Raw genomic sequence first — 14,253 nt, 5'->3', positions numbered from 1 at the left:
CAGGGAAGAGTAGCCCCCATTCGCCACAACTAGAGAAGGCCTGCGTGCAGCAACGAAGACCCAACACAGTCATAAATAAATAAATAATTTTTAAAAAGGGTTGTGAATTTCATGATTTATACATTTTACCTCAATAACAAAAAAAAAAAACTTTAAACAAACATTGAACTCTAATTAGTAGGCTTGGTTTACCAGTTATAAAGTTACTTCCTGTGTTTTCTCACGTGTGAACAAACATATAAATATGCTGAATATAATGGGAGCTAATTTCCCACTCTTGGAAAGATATATAGATTTCCTAACTGTCTGCTGAGAAGGACCAAAGCAAGGACACACAAGTAGCAATAAACACACACTGTAATCAGATCTTGGTTTCTCAATACCCTTCTCCACTAAGAGGAACCAGGCCACCTTCGAGATATGATTGATTCTAGGGTAAGAAAAGTTCAAGATCCACGTGGAACATCTATGTGCCCAAAAGTAAAGGACTGCTCAAAAAATGATGGGGACAAGTCCAAAGGACAAAGAAGCCACCATAAAGAGGCTCCCACTGACAGCTCAACAGTGACCCAGTGACCCACAGCCTCCAGCAATTTTCCTCTCACCTCATCAGTGGGCTGCATGTTCCTGTGGCAGGAACCACATCCTTTCTTCAGAGGTCTGAACCTCTCCCCTGTGGGTGGAAAAGTAGCACTTCGTTTAAGTTTCTAAGTTGCTTCCTTGTTAACCCATCTTCAGCCCTCAAGGTAGTAGCTGCATTTTGTAGTTCCTACTTCTGTAAGATTTGTGTGTAACTTACAGTCCTCTCTTACCCCTTTTAGTAATTATTTTTTACTAAAAAATGACTCTTTATACTAAATTTTTCCTTAAAATGACTCATGTGGTATCTGTCTTCTGATTGGATGCTGAGTGATACAGGATCATTATTTCCCTCTTAGTCCTATCAAGAAATGCATACCTAAATCAGGAGGCAACATCAGACCAAACCAAAATGAGAGACATTCTACAAAATAAGTAACCTGTACTTTTCCAAATTTCAAGGTCAAATAAGATAAAGAAAAATGACAACTAATTGCAGTGTGTGACTCTGGCTTTGCTTCTGTGGTTGGGAAAGGGTAAAAAAGTGCTATAGTTCCTAATTTTGATAATTATACTGTGGTAATGTAAGAATGTCTTTATTATTAGGAAATACACAATGATGTACTTAGTGGTAATGGGGAACTTACCCTCAGATTGTTCAGAATAAAAGTGTGTGTGTGTGTGTGTGTGTGTGTGTGTGTAGGGAGGATGTGGGGGGGAGAGACCAATAAAGCAAATGGGGCAACATGTAAATACTTGGCAAATCTAGGTAGAGTGTATGCAAGAGTTCTTTGTACTCTTTTGGCATTTTTCTAAAATGTTTAATTTACTGATATATTAAAATTGAAAATTACCAAAAACAAAAATATATTTAGCCTTTGAAATATGTTAAATATGATCATTTTTTAAAGGAGGGCATCAATAAAAGTTCAAAATTGAAATCTGGTTCAAGATGGCAAATAGAATACATGCATAATGGGTCTGAGAAACTACCAAACAAATATCAAAAGATTGCTAAGCAGATCAGAAAACGTGAGCAGGTAGAGTGTATTTGACAGTGAAACCACAGCAAAACCTGTAAAAAAAAAACTCACACAGGACAAAGCTCTTGAGAGGTTAAAAAAGGTATTCCCAACAGAGCTCCCACCTGAGAGCCGATAAAAGAGCAGGCCTGGGACAATTTTCAAAGCCATGAGTTGAAGCAAGCATCAGAATACCTAGCGCTTTCACGCACCCTTCCCTTTTCTGCACATACTAAAGAGGAGGCAGCCTCAACATTTGATTTTAGGAACCTCCTAGAAGCGCTTTCTTAATATTTTTATTGCAGTATAGTTGATTTACAATGTGTTAGCTTCTGCTGTACAGCAAACTGAGTCAGTTATAGACACACGTATATCCGCTCTTTTTTTAGATTCTTTTCCCATATAGGTCATTACAGAGTATTGAATAGAGTTCCCCGTGCCATTCAGCAGATTCTTATTAGTTATCTAATCTATATATAGTAGTGTGTATGTGTCAATAGACAAATTACTTTTATTATTAGAAAGCAACTCATCTTTCAATTTTCGTATTTTTTACTTAAGACACATCCAAACCCAACCCAGATATACCACCTAGCCTGAATTGAATGTACCAGTTAATAAACAAATACAGTTTCTTATAGTCAGTATAACGCAGTGTCGACAGCATGAACTCTGGACTGTATACACAACCTATATAACTAACTTATCCCTAAATGATGGAGCCAGAATACTGACTCCATAACTTAGTAGCTGTGGGGCCCAGGGTAAGTTAAAAAAAAAAAAAAAGTCACTTAGCCTCTGTCGCCTTTAATTTACTCATCTGTAAAATGGGGATAAGATACTTCCTCAGTAAGCTGGTTGTGAAGGTGAAGTGAACTGATACTCGTTTAAAACACGTACAACAGTGCCGGGTTTCTCACAGTGTCAGCTTCTATTATTATTCGATTCAAAACGCTGTTCTAGCTCTGGTGAACACAAAGAGGAATCAAAATCCAGTCGCCATCCGAGGAGACGTTGGGAGGCACACGCAAATGCAACGAGGAATCAAAGCAGAAACAAACCAGACTAAAGCCAGGTGCGAGCAGCCAGCGGGCACTGGGAGGACGGAACGGTTCCAGCTGAAAAGGTTGAGTCCAGGAGTCACAGGAGCCTCTGAACCGAGTTCTATGAACGGGTAGGACTTCCACACACGGCTAAGACGCCACACGTGAGAGACACCGCAAAGGATCTTAGCAAAGGCGCAAAGACCAAAAATTGACTTGTCTCGGTCAGCAGAAGTGGCTGCAGAGTGTTTATCACACAAAATGCCGGAGGGATGATAAGGCTAACTGTAATAGTAACCCCTGCCGCACCTCATGGTGCTAAACCGGAGACAGGACGTAAAGAACAAAAGTGACGGTAAGAAAGCCAGGAGGACCACGACCCAGTCGCTCTCCACTATCCTCCAGGGACAACGCGACTCGGGGCCAGCACACAGCGAACCGGCGTCCCCCTCAGGCGGCAGAGATCTGAAGCAGCAACCAGCACGAGAACTACAGCTCCCGCCGCGGCCTGGGGATCTGGCCCCGCCCCGCATTTCCACTTCCGCCGCCCTCCAGTCCGACCTACCAGGGAGCGAGCCTGGCGCCTGACCGCGCGTGACCCCCGCGTGACCCCGCGTGACAGGGGCCCGAGCCGAGAGGCCAGGAGGTGGGAGTCTGGGACCCCAGTCAGGAGAAAGGCGACCCGCAAAGGTGGAACTAAACTTGCAAATCTCGATAGGGATTGGAGTTGATGCCGCGGGGGCGGAGCCTAAGGCCCACGGTCCTGGCCAATCAGCGTCCGGGATGATCTGAGAGGCCGGGAAGGGGAAAGCAGCGAAACGGTTCTACCGTGACATGCCGCGGGGTCTAGTGGGAGGAGCAGTTGCCCAGCGGCCGCCCGGCACTTCCTGTTTCCGGTTCCCGGAGTGGAGCCAAGCGAGGCGCTCGTGGGGTCGCTGGCTCTGCCGCGAGCTCTGGAACCGGGGTCTGCGGCCGGCCCCTTGCTGGTGCTGTCTCCCAGCCGCGAGCAGGTACTCGGCCGGGGATTCTGAGCTGTGGCTGCTCCCTTTGCCTGTGACACGTGAGTATGAGGGGCGTGGAGGAGTGGGCTGGAGAGCGCTCACCCCTCGTGGCTGTGACGGGGGCCGGGATTGCTGAGTCTCCCTTGGCCCGGGTTCTAGCCCAAAAATCCAGCTAAGGAGCCCGAGGGTAGAAAGGCGGAGGCGTAAGGTTGGGGAGTTACAGAGTCGCCAAGGGAGTGAGGGAGAAAGGATCTCCAAGACCAGAGTTTGGAAGGCAGGGAAAGGAAGGTCGCTAAGTCTGGAGTCTGTTCGAGGTGTTACTGGATACCCGTAGACGGGATTTTGGCCCGCATCGTAGAGGGAGGTCAGGTGGCATCATTTGTAGAGGGTATGGCCCTAAGCATTTGCAAAGTCGGGAGACTAGACGGGACGCGAATGTCTGGAAGCCTGGAAGAAGTTTGAGGGAGATGAGTGTATGGTACGAAGAGTCGCCAATAGAGGGATTTGCGTTCCTTTTTGGAGAGAGCTTCCGCCCTTGGGCTAGAGCTGCTTTCTTAAGTCTTTTCAACCTTGGGCGGTTCAGCTAGTTAGGGCTGCTCTTCTGAAAGTGTGGGCTGCTGGAGACAGGAGATAAGGGCCGTCGCCATCAGAAATGAGCCAGAGAGAAGAAAGTAGAAATTCCACCGAAAAACAGAAAATGGTCATGGCTAGTCTGGGGGAAGTGAGTGGTACAGAGGCCTAGTGATGTAAAGTGTTTCCCAATTCCTGACTTAGTCATTGGTCATCCCATTGGAGGAGAATTTTTTAGCCTTAACTGTATGGATCTATCGTTGTAGAACAAGAAAATTGAAAGGGATTTTTCAAAATCTTTAAGTCCTGCCGCTTGTTTCCAAAGTATCTAGGACAAACTCTTGCATCTTGAGAATCTAATTGTAGCACAATTAGATGTAAAAGGGGACTACCCAGCCCTTGGATTTCATACTCTTACGAATACATTTTTGCACTCCTTTATTTATCAGAAAATAGCTTTATACCATGACTCATTCAAGTTGCCTTACTAATAACTTCATACACGTTTAATACTTGTATAACCTAAGGCAAGTAACTTAAGCTCTGTAGGAATCAGTTTCCTCATCTGTAAAATGGGAGAAATTGTATCTACTTTTCTGGGTTGTGAAGATTGATGAACATAATCTAGATAAAGCACTTAGAGCATATGCCACTGAATCAAAGAGAAGCAGCTCAAACGTAGCCAACTCTTAAGCAGGAAAGAGAAGAATATATCTCTTTTTATCTCCTATCTTTTTGAACCAATAATTAAATGAAAGCTAGTTCGACTCAACTAATGCTGGCTGCAGGGTGTTCAGCCCTTCATCCTTTTGCAGTTTTGTGAGAGTCTTTGTTCTAATTTGGGAAAAGAAATCATCAACTGTTAACAGATAAGGAACTAACTTTGAAGCCAAAGAACACAGTCTTGTGTGTGAGCATCCCTCCAGAAAATGGTCCTGGATAAAAGAATATTGAAAGCACAGAAAGTTGAAATTTCAAATTGGGTCCTGCAAGAATATAAAGGAAATGTCATGCTTAATCAATCTACTAAAAGGAGCCTCTTATTTTAGTCAGCTGGTCAAGTTGTGTGGATCAGTGAGTGAATTTAGAGAAGGTAGGAGTTTGAGGTCTGGGTTCTTTATTCTGCCTCCTGTTTAGTGAACCATGTGAGGAGTCACTTCCCCTTCTTGCTTTGTCAAAATGAAAGCAAAACTTTGACTGCCTACTCTGATCTCCAGAAAACTTTATGTGAAAGGAATGGTTAAGTGTAGACCATGAGCTCAGAGCTGCACTATCTGGTTCACGCCACTAGCTGTGTCTAGTTTTCTCCTCTGTAAAATAAGGACAGTCGTATTTACTGCATAGGGTTTTTGTAAGGCTTAACTGGTTAATGTATGTTAAATGCCTAGCAAAAGGCAAGCACTCTATTAAGTGTTTCCTGTTGATGCTTTGTATGTGTTTATGGGAGCCTCAGACTTTGTGGCTGGCTATACTTATTCTATGGAAACACCTTATTAATATTACTACAATGAATTGATGTTTGGAGTACACCAAGTCGGGGAGATGACTTCCCAAGTATTGGTTGCCCTAGTGGAATGTGGGAAACGGAATGTCAAATGTGGGACTTCCCAGGTGGCGCAGTGGTTAAGAGTCCACCTGCCAATGCAGGGGACACGTGTTTGATCCCTGGTCCGGGAAGATCCCACGTGCCGCAGAGCAACTAAGCCCGTGCACCACAACTACTGAAGTCCACGCGCCTAGAGCCCGTGCTCCACAACAAGAGAAGCCACCACAATGAGAAGCCCGCGCACTGCAACAAAGAGTAGCCCCCGCTCACCACAACTAGAGAAAGCCCGCGCTCAGTAATGAAGACCCAACACAGCCAAAAATAAATAAGTAAAATAAATTTTAAAAAAAGAATGTCAAATGTAAGTTCATTTAGCTTTTTATCATGGTGCCTCAGAGGCAGTTGGCCACTTCAGGATGAAGTTGAACATCTCTTTCCCAGCCAATGGCTGCCAGAAACTCATTGAAGTGGACGATGAACAAAAACTTCATACCTTTTGTAAGAAGCATATGGCCACAGAAGTTGCTGCTAATGCTCTGGGTGAAGAATGGAAGGGTTATGTGGTCTGAATCGGTGGGAACAACAAACAAGGTTTTCCCCATGAAGCAGGTGTCTGGACCCATGGTAGAGTCTACCCGCTACTGAATAAGGGGCATTCCTGTTACAGACCAAGGAGGACTGGAGAAAGAAAGCACAGATCTGTACGGGGTTGCATTGTGGATGCCAATCTGAGTGTTCTCAATTTGGTCATAGTGGAAAAAGGGGAGAAGCATATTCCTGGACTCACAACTTCGCCTCGTCAGCTGGGGCCCAAAAGAGCTAGCAGAATCCACAAACTTTTCAGTCTCTCTCTATGTCCGCCAGTATATTGTGAGAGAAAACCCCTAAACAAAGAGGGTAGGAAACCTAGGACCAAAGCACACAAGACTCAGCGTCTTGTTACTCCACGTGTTCTGCAACACAAACGTCAGCATATTGCTCTGAAGAAACAGCATACTAAGAAAATAAGGAAGAGGCTGCAGGATATGCTAAACTCTTGGCCAAGAGAATGAAGGAGGCCAAAGAAAAACAACAGGAACAGATTGCCAAGAGACGGAGGCTGTCCTCTGAGAGCTTCTACCTCTAAGTCTGAGTCCAGTCAAAAATGAGATGTTCTAAGAGTAACAAATAAATGAGATCAGACATCCAAAAAAAAAATGTAAGTTTGTTTAGGAGAGTGGAGAAAATTTATTCAGGTACCTATTAGTACCCATTAAATTCTGCCTGTTTTAAGTTTTATATGCTAAAAATGCAGTGGAGTGCAGTGGAGTCAGTGGAGTTAGAGGACTTTAAAAGAGTATTCAAACCAAAGTCCAGACTTGTAGTATGGAAGCATTTTATCATAAGTGAGAAAAATTTGGAAGAATTGAATCTTTGTATCAGAAAAATTGGTGATACTGTTATAAAATTAACAAGTAGTGATGGCCTAAGGGATCATTAATGGATACCAAAGTGATTTCTTTTGAAAGGGTAAATCAGTGTATCCTGGGTATAAAGATGGAATTAGAGAAAAGAAAATGAGTTTGGGAAACAGCCGCACACTGCCATTCCTAAAGCAGTACAAGCATCAGATGAATTGGATTTGCTAAATTGTAAAGTGACGTGATGAATTCCTAGAGTTATCAGCAATTGGAAGCTAGAAACTCTTGAGGTTCATGACTGTAGAGCCTGAGGTGGGTTTTGGAATACTTATTCAAACCACTCATTTGGACCTAGTGAATTTTGTTCTTCCTATCATTTAAATGATTGAATGGTTTTTCAGAGGTGAGACATCAGAACAGGTAGATGTCGAGTTTTAGGTGCTGTGGCAGTGTTTCTCTCTGTTTATCATTCTTATGGTGAATATGAACAAAGACTGTTAGATGCTCCTGAATATTAAAATGAGGACTTAGGTCCCAAAGTATTCAAGTCTTTTTCTCTATTTTACATCTTTCTTAATAACTTCCAACTAGCCCTTATCAAGTGTCAATTGTAATTCGAGAATTATCTTATGGAGGGCCACTGGTTTAAGCAGTATTTATGAACCAGTATTGAACTCTAAATAATGAGACATCTTAATCTAATTTCTTGCCAAATGGTAAAGAGGCAAGGATGTCTCCACCAGGCTGTCATAATTTAATTCTTTTTGTTCTTTCCTTTCCCTCTTCTCAGCCCCATAGTTTGTTCTGAAGGACTTACCTATGAATTAGACTGAAAGTGATTGATATATAGAGAGAGTTTCCTGACACAGGTGATAGATACATATGTGCATGTGTGTGTATATATATATATGTATATCTGTATATGGGTTTCCTAACACAGGTGCTCTTGGCACAGAGATATTAAAAGGTAATATTTGTTGCATATGCCAAAGAATCTTATAGTTTCTGCATAATCAAAATACTGTTCATTGGTCACACTTAAGTATTCTCTAGGCCATTGATTGGTTCTTCTGACAGTTTCTAGGACCAAAAATGTGTTTTTCTCCCAATACAGCTTAGAAGTCTAGATATTCTTTTTTTGTGCGCACCTTGCAGAAATCTCAACAACAATCTATAGACACTAACTCTTCACCAAGGCCAATGCTGTCCTCTTTGTTGAATGTACATGAAAGGGGCACGAGAAGGAGGTGACCAGTGGTGTCAAGCAAGGGAGTCAGCTAGGAAGAAGCTTTTGAAATAAGTTTTAAAAAGAAAAAGAGAAACCTGGAGATTTAAGGTTCCAATTCTGAATATTAAATAATGGAGAAAACAGAACTTGAAATGGAGACAAGAAAATAAAGCCCAACATCATAATAATGAAGAAAACTGGCTAGTGTAAAATAATAGGTGGTGGGTGGAAGATTAAAAGGTTAAAAAAATACCATTCATTTATGACACATTCATATGCTTTCTTTCTTTCCCTTCTCTCCCGATCCTCTCCCTCTTTCCCTAACACACGCACTTCCTCTCCCAAAAGGATGTTCCCCCTCTACAGCTCCTGGATGACTGGCCTGCTGCTGCTGCTGGCCGTGGCAGTAAGAGAATCCTGGCAGACCGAAGAAAAAACATGCGACCTGGTAGGAGAAAAGGATAAAGAGTCAGAGAAAGAGTTGGCTCTACTGAAGAGGCTGACGCCGCTGTTTAACAAAAGGTAAATGAGAAGAATCTTAAAGGGCTTGAGGAGCTAACTTTATTAAAGAATCTCTTCCTCCTCTTACTGATTTTATTTTAGTATTTTATTTAGTAGTATTTAGTACTGATTTTATTTCCCCCCCCCCAAACATAGGGGGGATACATGTATCATAACCTCCTCTGAGAGACAGTTCTAATGTGAACTTTAGCAATATTAGTCTTATTTGGCCGTGCTATCTTGCTTTCCTTCATGATATAGAGCACATGCTCAGCCCAGTGTTCAGCAGCCATGTGCAGGTACCTTATGCAGAAGAGTAGCGGTTTCCAAGACTGGACCCAAGAAACCAGCTCATAGGAACTAAAAAGCATTATTTGATGCCTCGATATTTACAAGTATCAGAATAACATATTTAGGCCTGCTGCATCATCATAAGTGTCAGGAATCTTCTGGTATATAAATCTGAAGATAATCTTTAAGGAAGGAGGGTGTATCTCATGAACACAGACCCTTACTCAAGGGGAAGTAGTAATGTTTTAGCATAGTCTAGAGCAATTATTCTAGAAATATCTAGAATACTAGCTGTCTTGGATGCTGTATTTTAATCAGTCGTCATCAACAGATAGGGTGTTCTGTCTGGGTCATGGATATCTCATGATGCAACAGATATTATTCACTAGGACGTTTAGCCGTGACATCAGATAAATAAGTTGAGTGCACCATTGTTGTTGTTGTTAAAAAGGAAACTGCTCTTCCTAAGGCTGACAGCTGTAACTGTCCTCTTCCTTCTCCTCACTTCTCCTCACAGCTTTGAGAGCACCGTGGGCCAGGGCCCAGACATGTATATCTACATGTTCCGGGTGTGCCGAGAAGCTGGCAACCAAACCTCTGGGGCAGGCCTGGTGCAGATCAACAAAAGTACTGGGAAGGAGACAGTAGTAGGGAGACTCAACAGCACTCAGATCTTCAATGGAAGTAAGATTCTCCCTGTTGATCAGTTAATTGAATCCCTCTGATAATCCTGTATGTCTCAGCCCTTCCCAGGCTCTTCAGTGTACCACACGGTATGTGTGGTTCAGCTCATCTGAGATACCCCCAAACCACAGGATACCTAGTTCCACAGCTCCTCCACAGCCAAGGCTCAGGACATTTATGTGTTTGTTTTAATGTGAGATCAAGCTTTTTTGCAAACCAGTCAGTCTACAAAAATTTCCCCACCATCTTGCGTTATGTTGATAATATTTCTCAAAAATCATAAAATCATATTGCTGGAAAGGACTATGTGAGCAACTGTGGTCTATTTTCCTCCCTTAAGCAGATAAGTAAATTATTCACTGCACATTGTTGCTCCTATAAATAACATAATAAAAAACAACGTCAAGAGTTTGGGGCTAGAGGTCAGAAGACTGGATTTTTGATCCAGCTCATATTTATTTGTCCTGTGACTTTGAAAAATCATTTCACCTTTTTGATTTTGTTTTCTCATATGCAAAATTGGAAGCACAGTCCTTACCTGATTCACCTCATGTGATTATTGATCAAATGATACTTTGCAAAAGAAATTTGAACACAGTAAATACTAAAGAAGGAAAAATGCCCCTCAGTCTTCAAAATCATCCACTTTGAATTTATCTGTGGTGACTTTACGATCTTAGGCTTTCCCTTGCCACCAAGTAATTGGATGGAACCTCTCCTTTTGATGTTAGCAGGTATTTGGAAAATGAGTCATGGTTAAGGTATGGATCATAATTGTATTTGCACTGTCAATTGCCTTAATTTTTGTGGAAAATTAAGGTTATTCTTGTATGACTGTCTGATTCTTAGTCGTCTTAATAAGGGAACACATAGCTGTTATAAAGGAGCAAGGTTTAGCTGCTGTTTCTGGTATACAGAGCTCATCCTGAAAGGGTTATTTTAATTACAGCCAATTTCATTGAACTCACTTCCACTCTACCACAGTGCCCAGGTCTGCCTCTGCTTTTCCCACACCCCAAAGCTCCGTTTTCCTTGTTCCTCCTCAGGTAATTGGATCATGCTGATCTATAAAGGGGGTGATGAATATGACAATCACTGTGGCAAGGAGCAGCGTCGGGCAGTGGTGATGATCTCCTGCAATCGACACACCCTAGCGGTGAGGCACCCTGGGGCCTAGGAGCCTAGAGGAAATGAAAGGACTGGCCTGAGGTGGGAGAGACTGTCCAGAGGGAACAAGATAATTGGGACCGAGGAGATAAAACGAGAAGTTCAGCTTTTCCCTGAGTCATAGGCACCCGTGTTCCATCATACATGGAAGAGGAGGTTTTGGACCAGGAGAAAGCAAATGTTTTGGGGGTTTTGGGGGTTTGTGGTTTTTTCAGACAGGTGTCAGACACAACATAAATGTTGTGTTCTGTCCTCTTGTCATCAGGACAATTTTAACCCTGTGTTTGAGGAGCGAGGCAAAGTCCAAGACTGTTTCTACCTCTTTGAGATAGACAGCAGCCTGGCCTGTTCCCCAGAGATCTCCCACCTCAGTGTGGGTTCTATCTTACTTGTCACGTGAGTACGTTTTCCTTTATCAGTCCAAACCTTTTTTTTTTTTTAACTCCACAATTACTTGGAGGTCTATAGGTACAAATAGTGTGTGTGCATGTATATGTTATACTGTAATTTGTAAAAATCCTCTTTAAACTCTGCGCAAGTTTTAAAAAATGACTTAATGTTTTGGCCCCAATAAATATTTGCATTTGGATGTAGGGTTTTTTCCCTACTGGAGGGCTGGACAGTTTTTAATATGCTGCCATTAGATTATTCGAACTTTTAAAGAAATGGAGTTGTGTATCTAATGGTGACTGTTCTCAGCCCTAAGTCAGAGTCACAAACTCTGTCTTATTTTATTCTGATCATTTTGGTTTTCTCAGACTGACACTCTAATTGGTTTTCTAAGGACCTACCAACCCCCTTGTTCATTCAACTGACTACCCTTTTTTTTTCCTTTCATTTTTATGGAACACAGCTTAGGAAATAGGTAACAATGAATATAGAGATTATCTTTAGTTTCTGAGTCTTACTATTTCTTGGTTTTTGAGTATAGATGTCTTTCTCTCTCAATAGGTTTGCATCGCTGATCGCCGTCTATATCATCGGGGGGTTCCTGTACCAGCGACTGGTGATGGGAGCCAAAGGAATGGAGCAGTTTCCCCACTTGGCCTTCTGGCAGGATCTTGGCAACCTGGTAGCAGTAAGTAACAGGGCAGCTGGCTGAGTCCGTGGCCTACAGACAAGGTTGAATGACCAGCCATCCTAGTTTGCCCAGACTGAGGGGTTTCCTGAGACACCGGACATTGGGTGCTAAAACCACAAAAGTCCCAGCAAACCAAGACAGTTGGTTGCCCTAGTACAGATAAGCAACATAGCATCTTAGTGTCTGGCCTTGTTAAGGCTTGGCTGGAAGAGCAGTCCTTTTCCTGAGATTTGGGAGCCTGATACAGCTCTTAAGGGGCCTAGGTGAGGAAAGGGTGAGGCCAAGTTAGAACCTGTCTGTTCTTCCCCACATTCAATTTAAGCTGATCCTTGGAGCTTTGGGGTTTTCTCTTCATTATCCCTGGAGAAAACCAGTTCCTGACACATTCTTGGACCATAACACCTGAAAGCTGCTGATTTCAAATCATTGTTTCCTTCCTTTCCTTTCCCCCTACAGGATGGTTGTGACTTTGTGTGCCGATCTAAACCCCGAAACGTGCCTGCTGCGTATCGTGGTGTGGGGGATGACCAGCTGGGGGAGGAGTCGGAAGAAAGGGATGATCATTTATTACCGATGTGATTGCACTTTAAATGTCCGGCTTCTTCAGCCCCCAAACCAAAGCATCCTCAGCCAGGTTTCTTAAGCAGCCTCCGCTCCAGTCTCTCATCTCACCCTTAATATTGCTCTTGCTTTCCGGTTTGCTTTTGGTTTGCATCCACTTGTCAGTAGTAGAAATGCCTTCCCTTTGTTCCCTATTTGTCTTCCCTCCTGAGAGGTACAGTTGTAGGACAGAGATAATATAATAGGGCCAATGACAGCAGAGGCTGTTGCACTGTCTTTTGGTATCAGAAAGTACAAGTAGGGGAGTTATCATGAGCAAAAGGGTATGGCAGGCTCCCTGACCCTTCCTTTTTTAAACACATTTTCACAAGTTTTTGAGACACTGGATTTCTTTAATTTAAAAAAAAAAAAAAGCAAAGAAACATTATTTATACAAGGTTTGATTGCTTTCATGCTGTTGCTCTGTACCCTACAGTATAGTCTCCATGAGAATCTGGATGTAATTTCTTGCTGCTTGGAACTATTTTGCAGTGATTACTTGGTTGTAGTCCAAGTACTGCCATTTGGTTTGAGCCTGGTGATGTCGTAGACTTAATTCTCCCACCTCTGGAATTAGGATGGGAAAATTTGAAATTTCCCAATTAGAGGATTACAAGGTACCATACATCATTTGCTGGCATTGGAGTGACTTTATAGCTGGAGCTAGGACCTGGATTGTAGTCTAAAGTTATTGGTCCATCTGCAGCCAAAATGCCTAATCCAGAAGTCCACTCCATTGGAAAGGGACATTGAAATTGACCTCCTGTGCTGCCGGGGTTCCAGAAAAGGGAAGTCTGTTTACCTTGGTAGTGGGATCTCCTTGATGACTTTCTTCTCCCACTTGCAGTCAAAGCTGGCGAAACTTTTCTTACTCCTAAAACGTTCCCTGTATCAGTATTTCTAAACATGTTGCACTTTCCTTCATAGGCATGTCATTTTGACTTTTTTTTTTTTTTTTTTGCCCCCAGTCTTCTGGAAAGGGAATGGAGGCAGAAGTGGGACATCCAGGGCTCTGCCACCTTCCGCCCTGGCTGCGGCGGCTGCAGCACTTGTCCCTTTTTCTGGCTCAGGGACGTGTCTTCCTGCCCACGACATTACTTCTGTGGGGAGACGGTCTTAATCTTCTGATGCTTCCACCTTTCTGTTCAGGCCGTGTGCCCAGAAACCTGGCCTGATCTTTGTGTGATAGTGAGCCTGGGCCACTGAAGAGTAACATGGCTCCACTGGACACAGGAGGATGGAATCAATAGGCAGGGGCCTCTTTTAGCCTTTAGAGAAGGAAATGAAATGATTTCATCTTTGGACTTTTAAATACTATTGGAATGATTTTTTTTCTTCTTTCTAAACAGGGAAAATAATGTTATAAAAGCATCTTTTTGTTATTTGTTTGCATCCCTCCCCCACACTCTGGTGTTTTAAAAATGCAAAAAATATATGTATACATTTTTTTGTACAAAAACACTTAAAAGATTAAAAAGAAAAACACGTTGGCCTAGTCATTTGTGTGAAAGAAGAGGGTAGATACACTGGAATGATGGAG

At 42.7% G+C, this 14,253-nt stretch overlaps 1 protein-coding gene, 1 long non-coding RNA gene and 1 pseudogene across 6 annotated transcripts in view; 2 read left to right on the top strand and 1 right to left on the bottom strand.

Annotated features, from left to right (window-relative positions):
- Nucleotides 1–3,019, bottom strand: part of LOC309829433 — a 37,418-nt gene extending 34,399 nt beyond the window's left edge. The window contains exons 1-2 of the long non-coding RNA XR_014297407.1: nt 2,663–3,019; nt 606–673 (exon numbers count right to left, since the gene is read on the bottom strand). This is a non-coding gene — a long non-coding RNA (uncharacterized lncRNA). The remainder of the gene's footprint in view (nt 1–605; nt 674–2,662) is intronic.
- A 530-nt stretch (nt 3,020–3,549) lies between these two features.
- M6PR (mannose-6-phosphate receptor, cation dependent) lies at nt 3,550–14,193 on the top strand. Of its 4 annotated transcripts, none has more exons than XR_014297454.1 (8): nt 3,550–3,704; nt 8,738–8,911; nt 9,699–9,865; nt 10,912–11,021; nt 11,298–11,428; nt 11,984–12,110; nt 12,570–12,747; nt 13,682–13,756. XR_014297454.1 is itself a non-coding variant. In XM_082666451.1 (8 exons), the coding sequence occupies exons 2-8, from the start codon at nt 8,739–8,741 to the stop codon at nt 13,839–13,841; spliced, it is 987 nt and encodes a 328-aa protein (XP_082522577.1). In that variant the 5' UTR covers nt 3,550–3,704; nt 8,738; the 3' UTR covers nt 13,842–14,193. The 4 variants fall into 4 exon arrangements, 3 of the variants coding, with proteins under 3 accessions (XP_082522577.1, XP_082522579.1, XP_082522578.1); XM_082666451.1 differs by having other exon boundaries at nt 12,570–12,688; nt 13,682–14,193; XM_082666452.1 differs by having other exon boundaries at nt 3,611–3,654; nt 12,570–12,688; nt 13,682–14,193.
- On the top strand, nt 6,154–6,909 carry LOC309829970 (small ribosomal subunit protein eS6-like; annotated as a pseudogene). The gene has a single exon. The product of its transcript is annotated as a small ribosomal subunit protein eS6-like (transcript).
- Nucleotides 14,194–14,253: the final 60 nt, after the last annotated feature.

This window comes from Grampus griseus (assembly GCF_964374135.1).
Source record: "Grampus griseus genome assembly, chromosome: 11".
Lineage (NCBI taxonomy): Eukaryota > Metazoa > Chordata > Mammalia > Artiodactyla > Delphinidae > Grampus > Grampus griseus.
The sequence above is the reverse complement of the archived record's forward strand: the minus strand, read 5'-3'. Positions and strand labels throughout refer to the sequence as shown.

What these genes read in the sequence shown, in the direction of transcription:
- M6PR (XM_082666451.1), top strand. Translation starts at nt 8,739, where the DNA reads ATGTTCCCCCTCTACAGCTCCTGGATGACTGGCCTGCTGCTGCTGCTG. An exon ending in ATCTTGGCAACCTGGTAGCA is followed by an intron (nt 12,111 to 12,569) that starts GTAAGTAACAGG and finishes TTCCCCCTACAG; the next exon opens with GATGGTTGTGACTTTGTGTG. An exon ending in GATGATCATTTATTACCGAT is followed by an intron (nt 12,689 to 13,681) that starts GTGATTGCACTT and finishes TTTTGCCCCCAG; the next exon opens with TCTTCTGGAAAGGGAATGGA.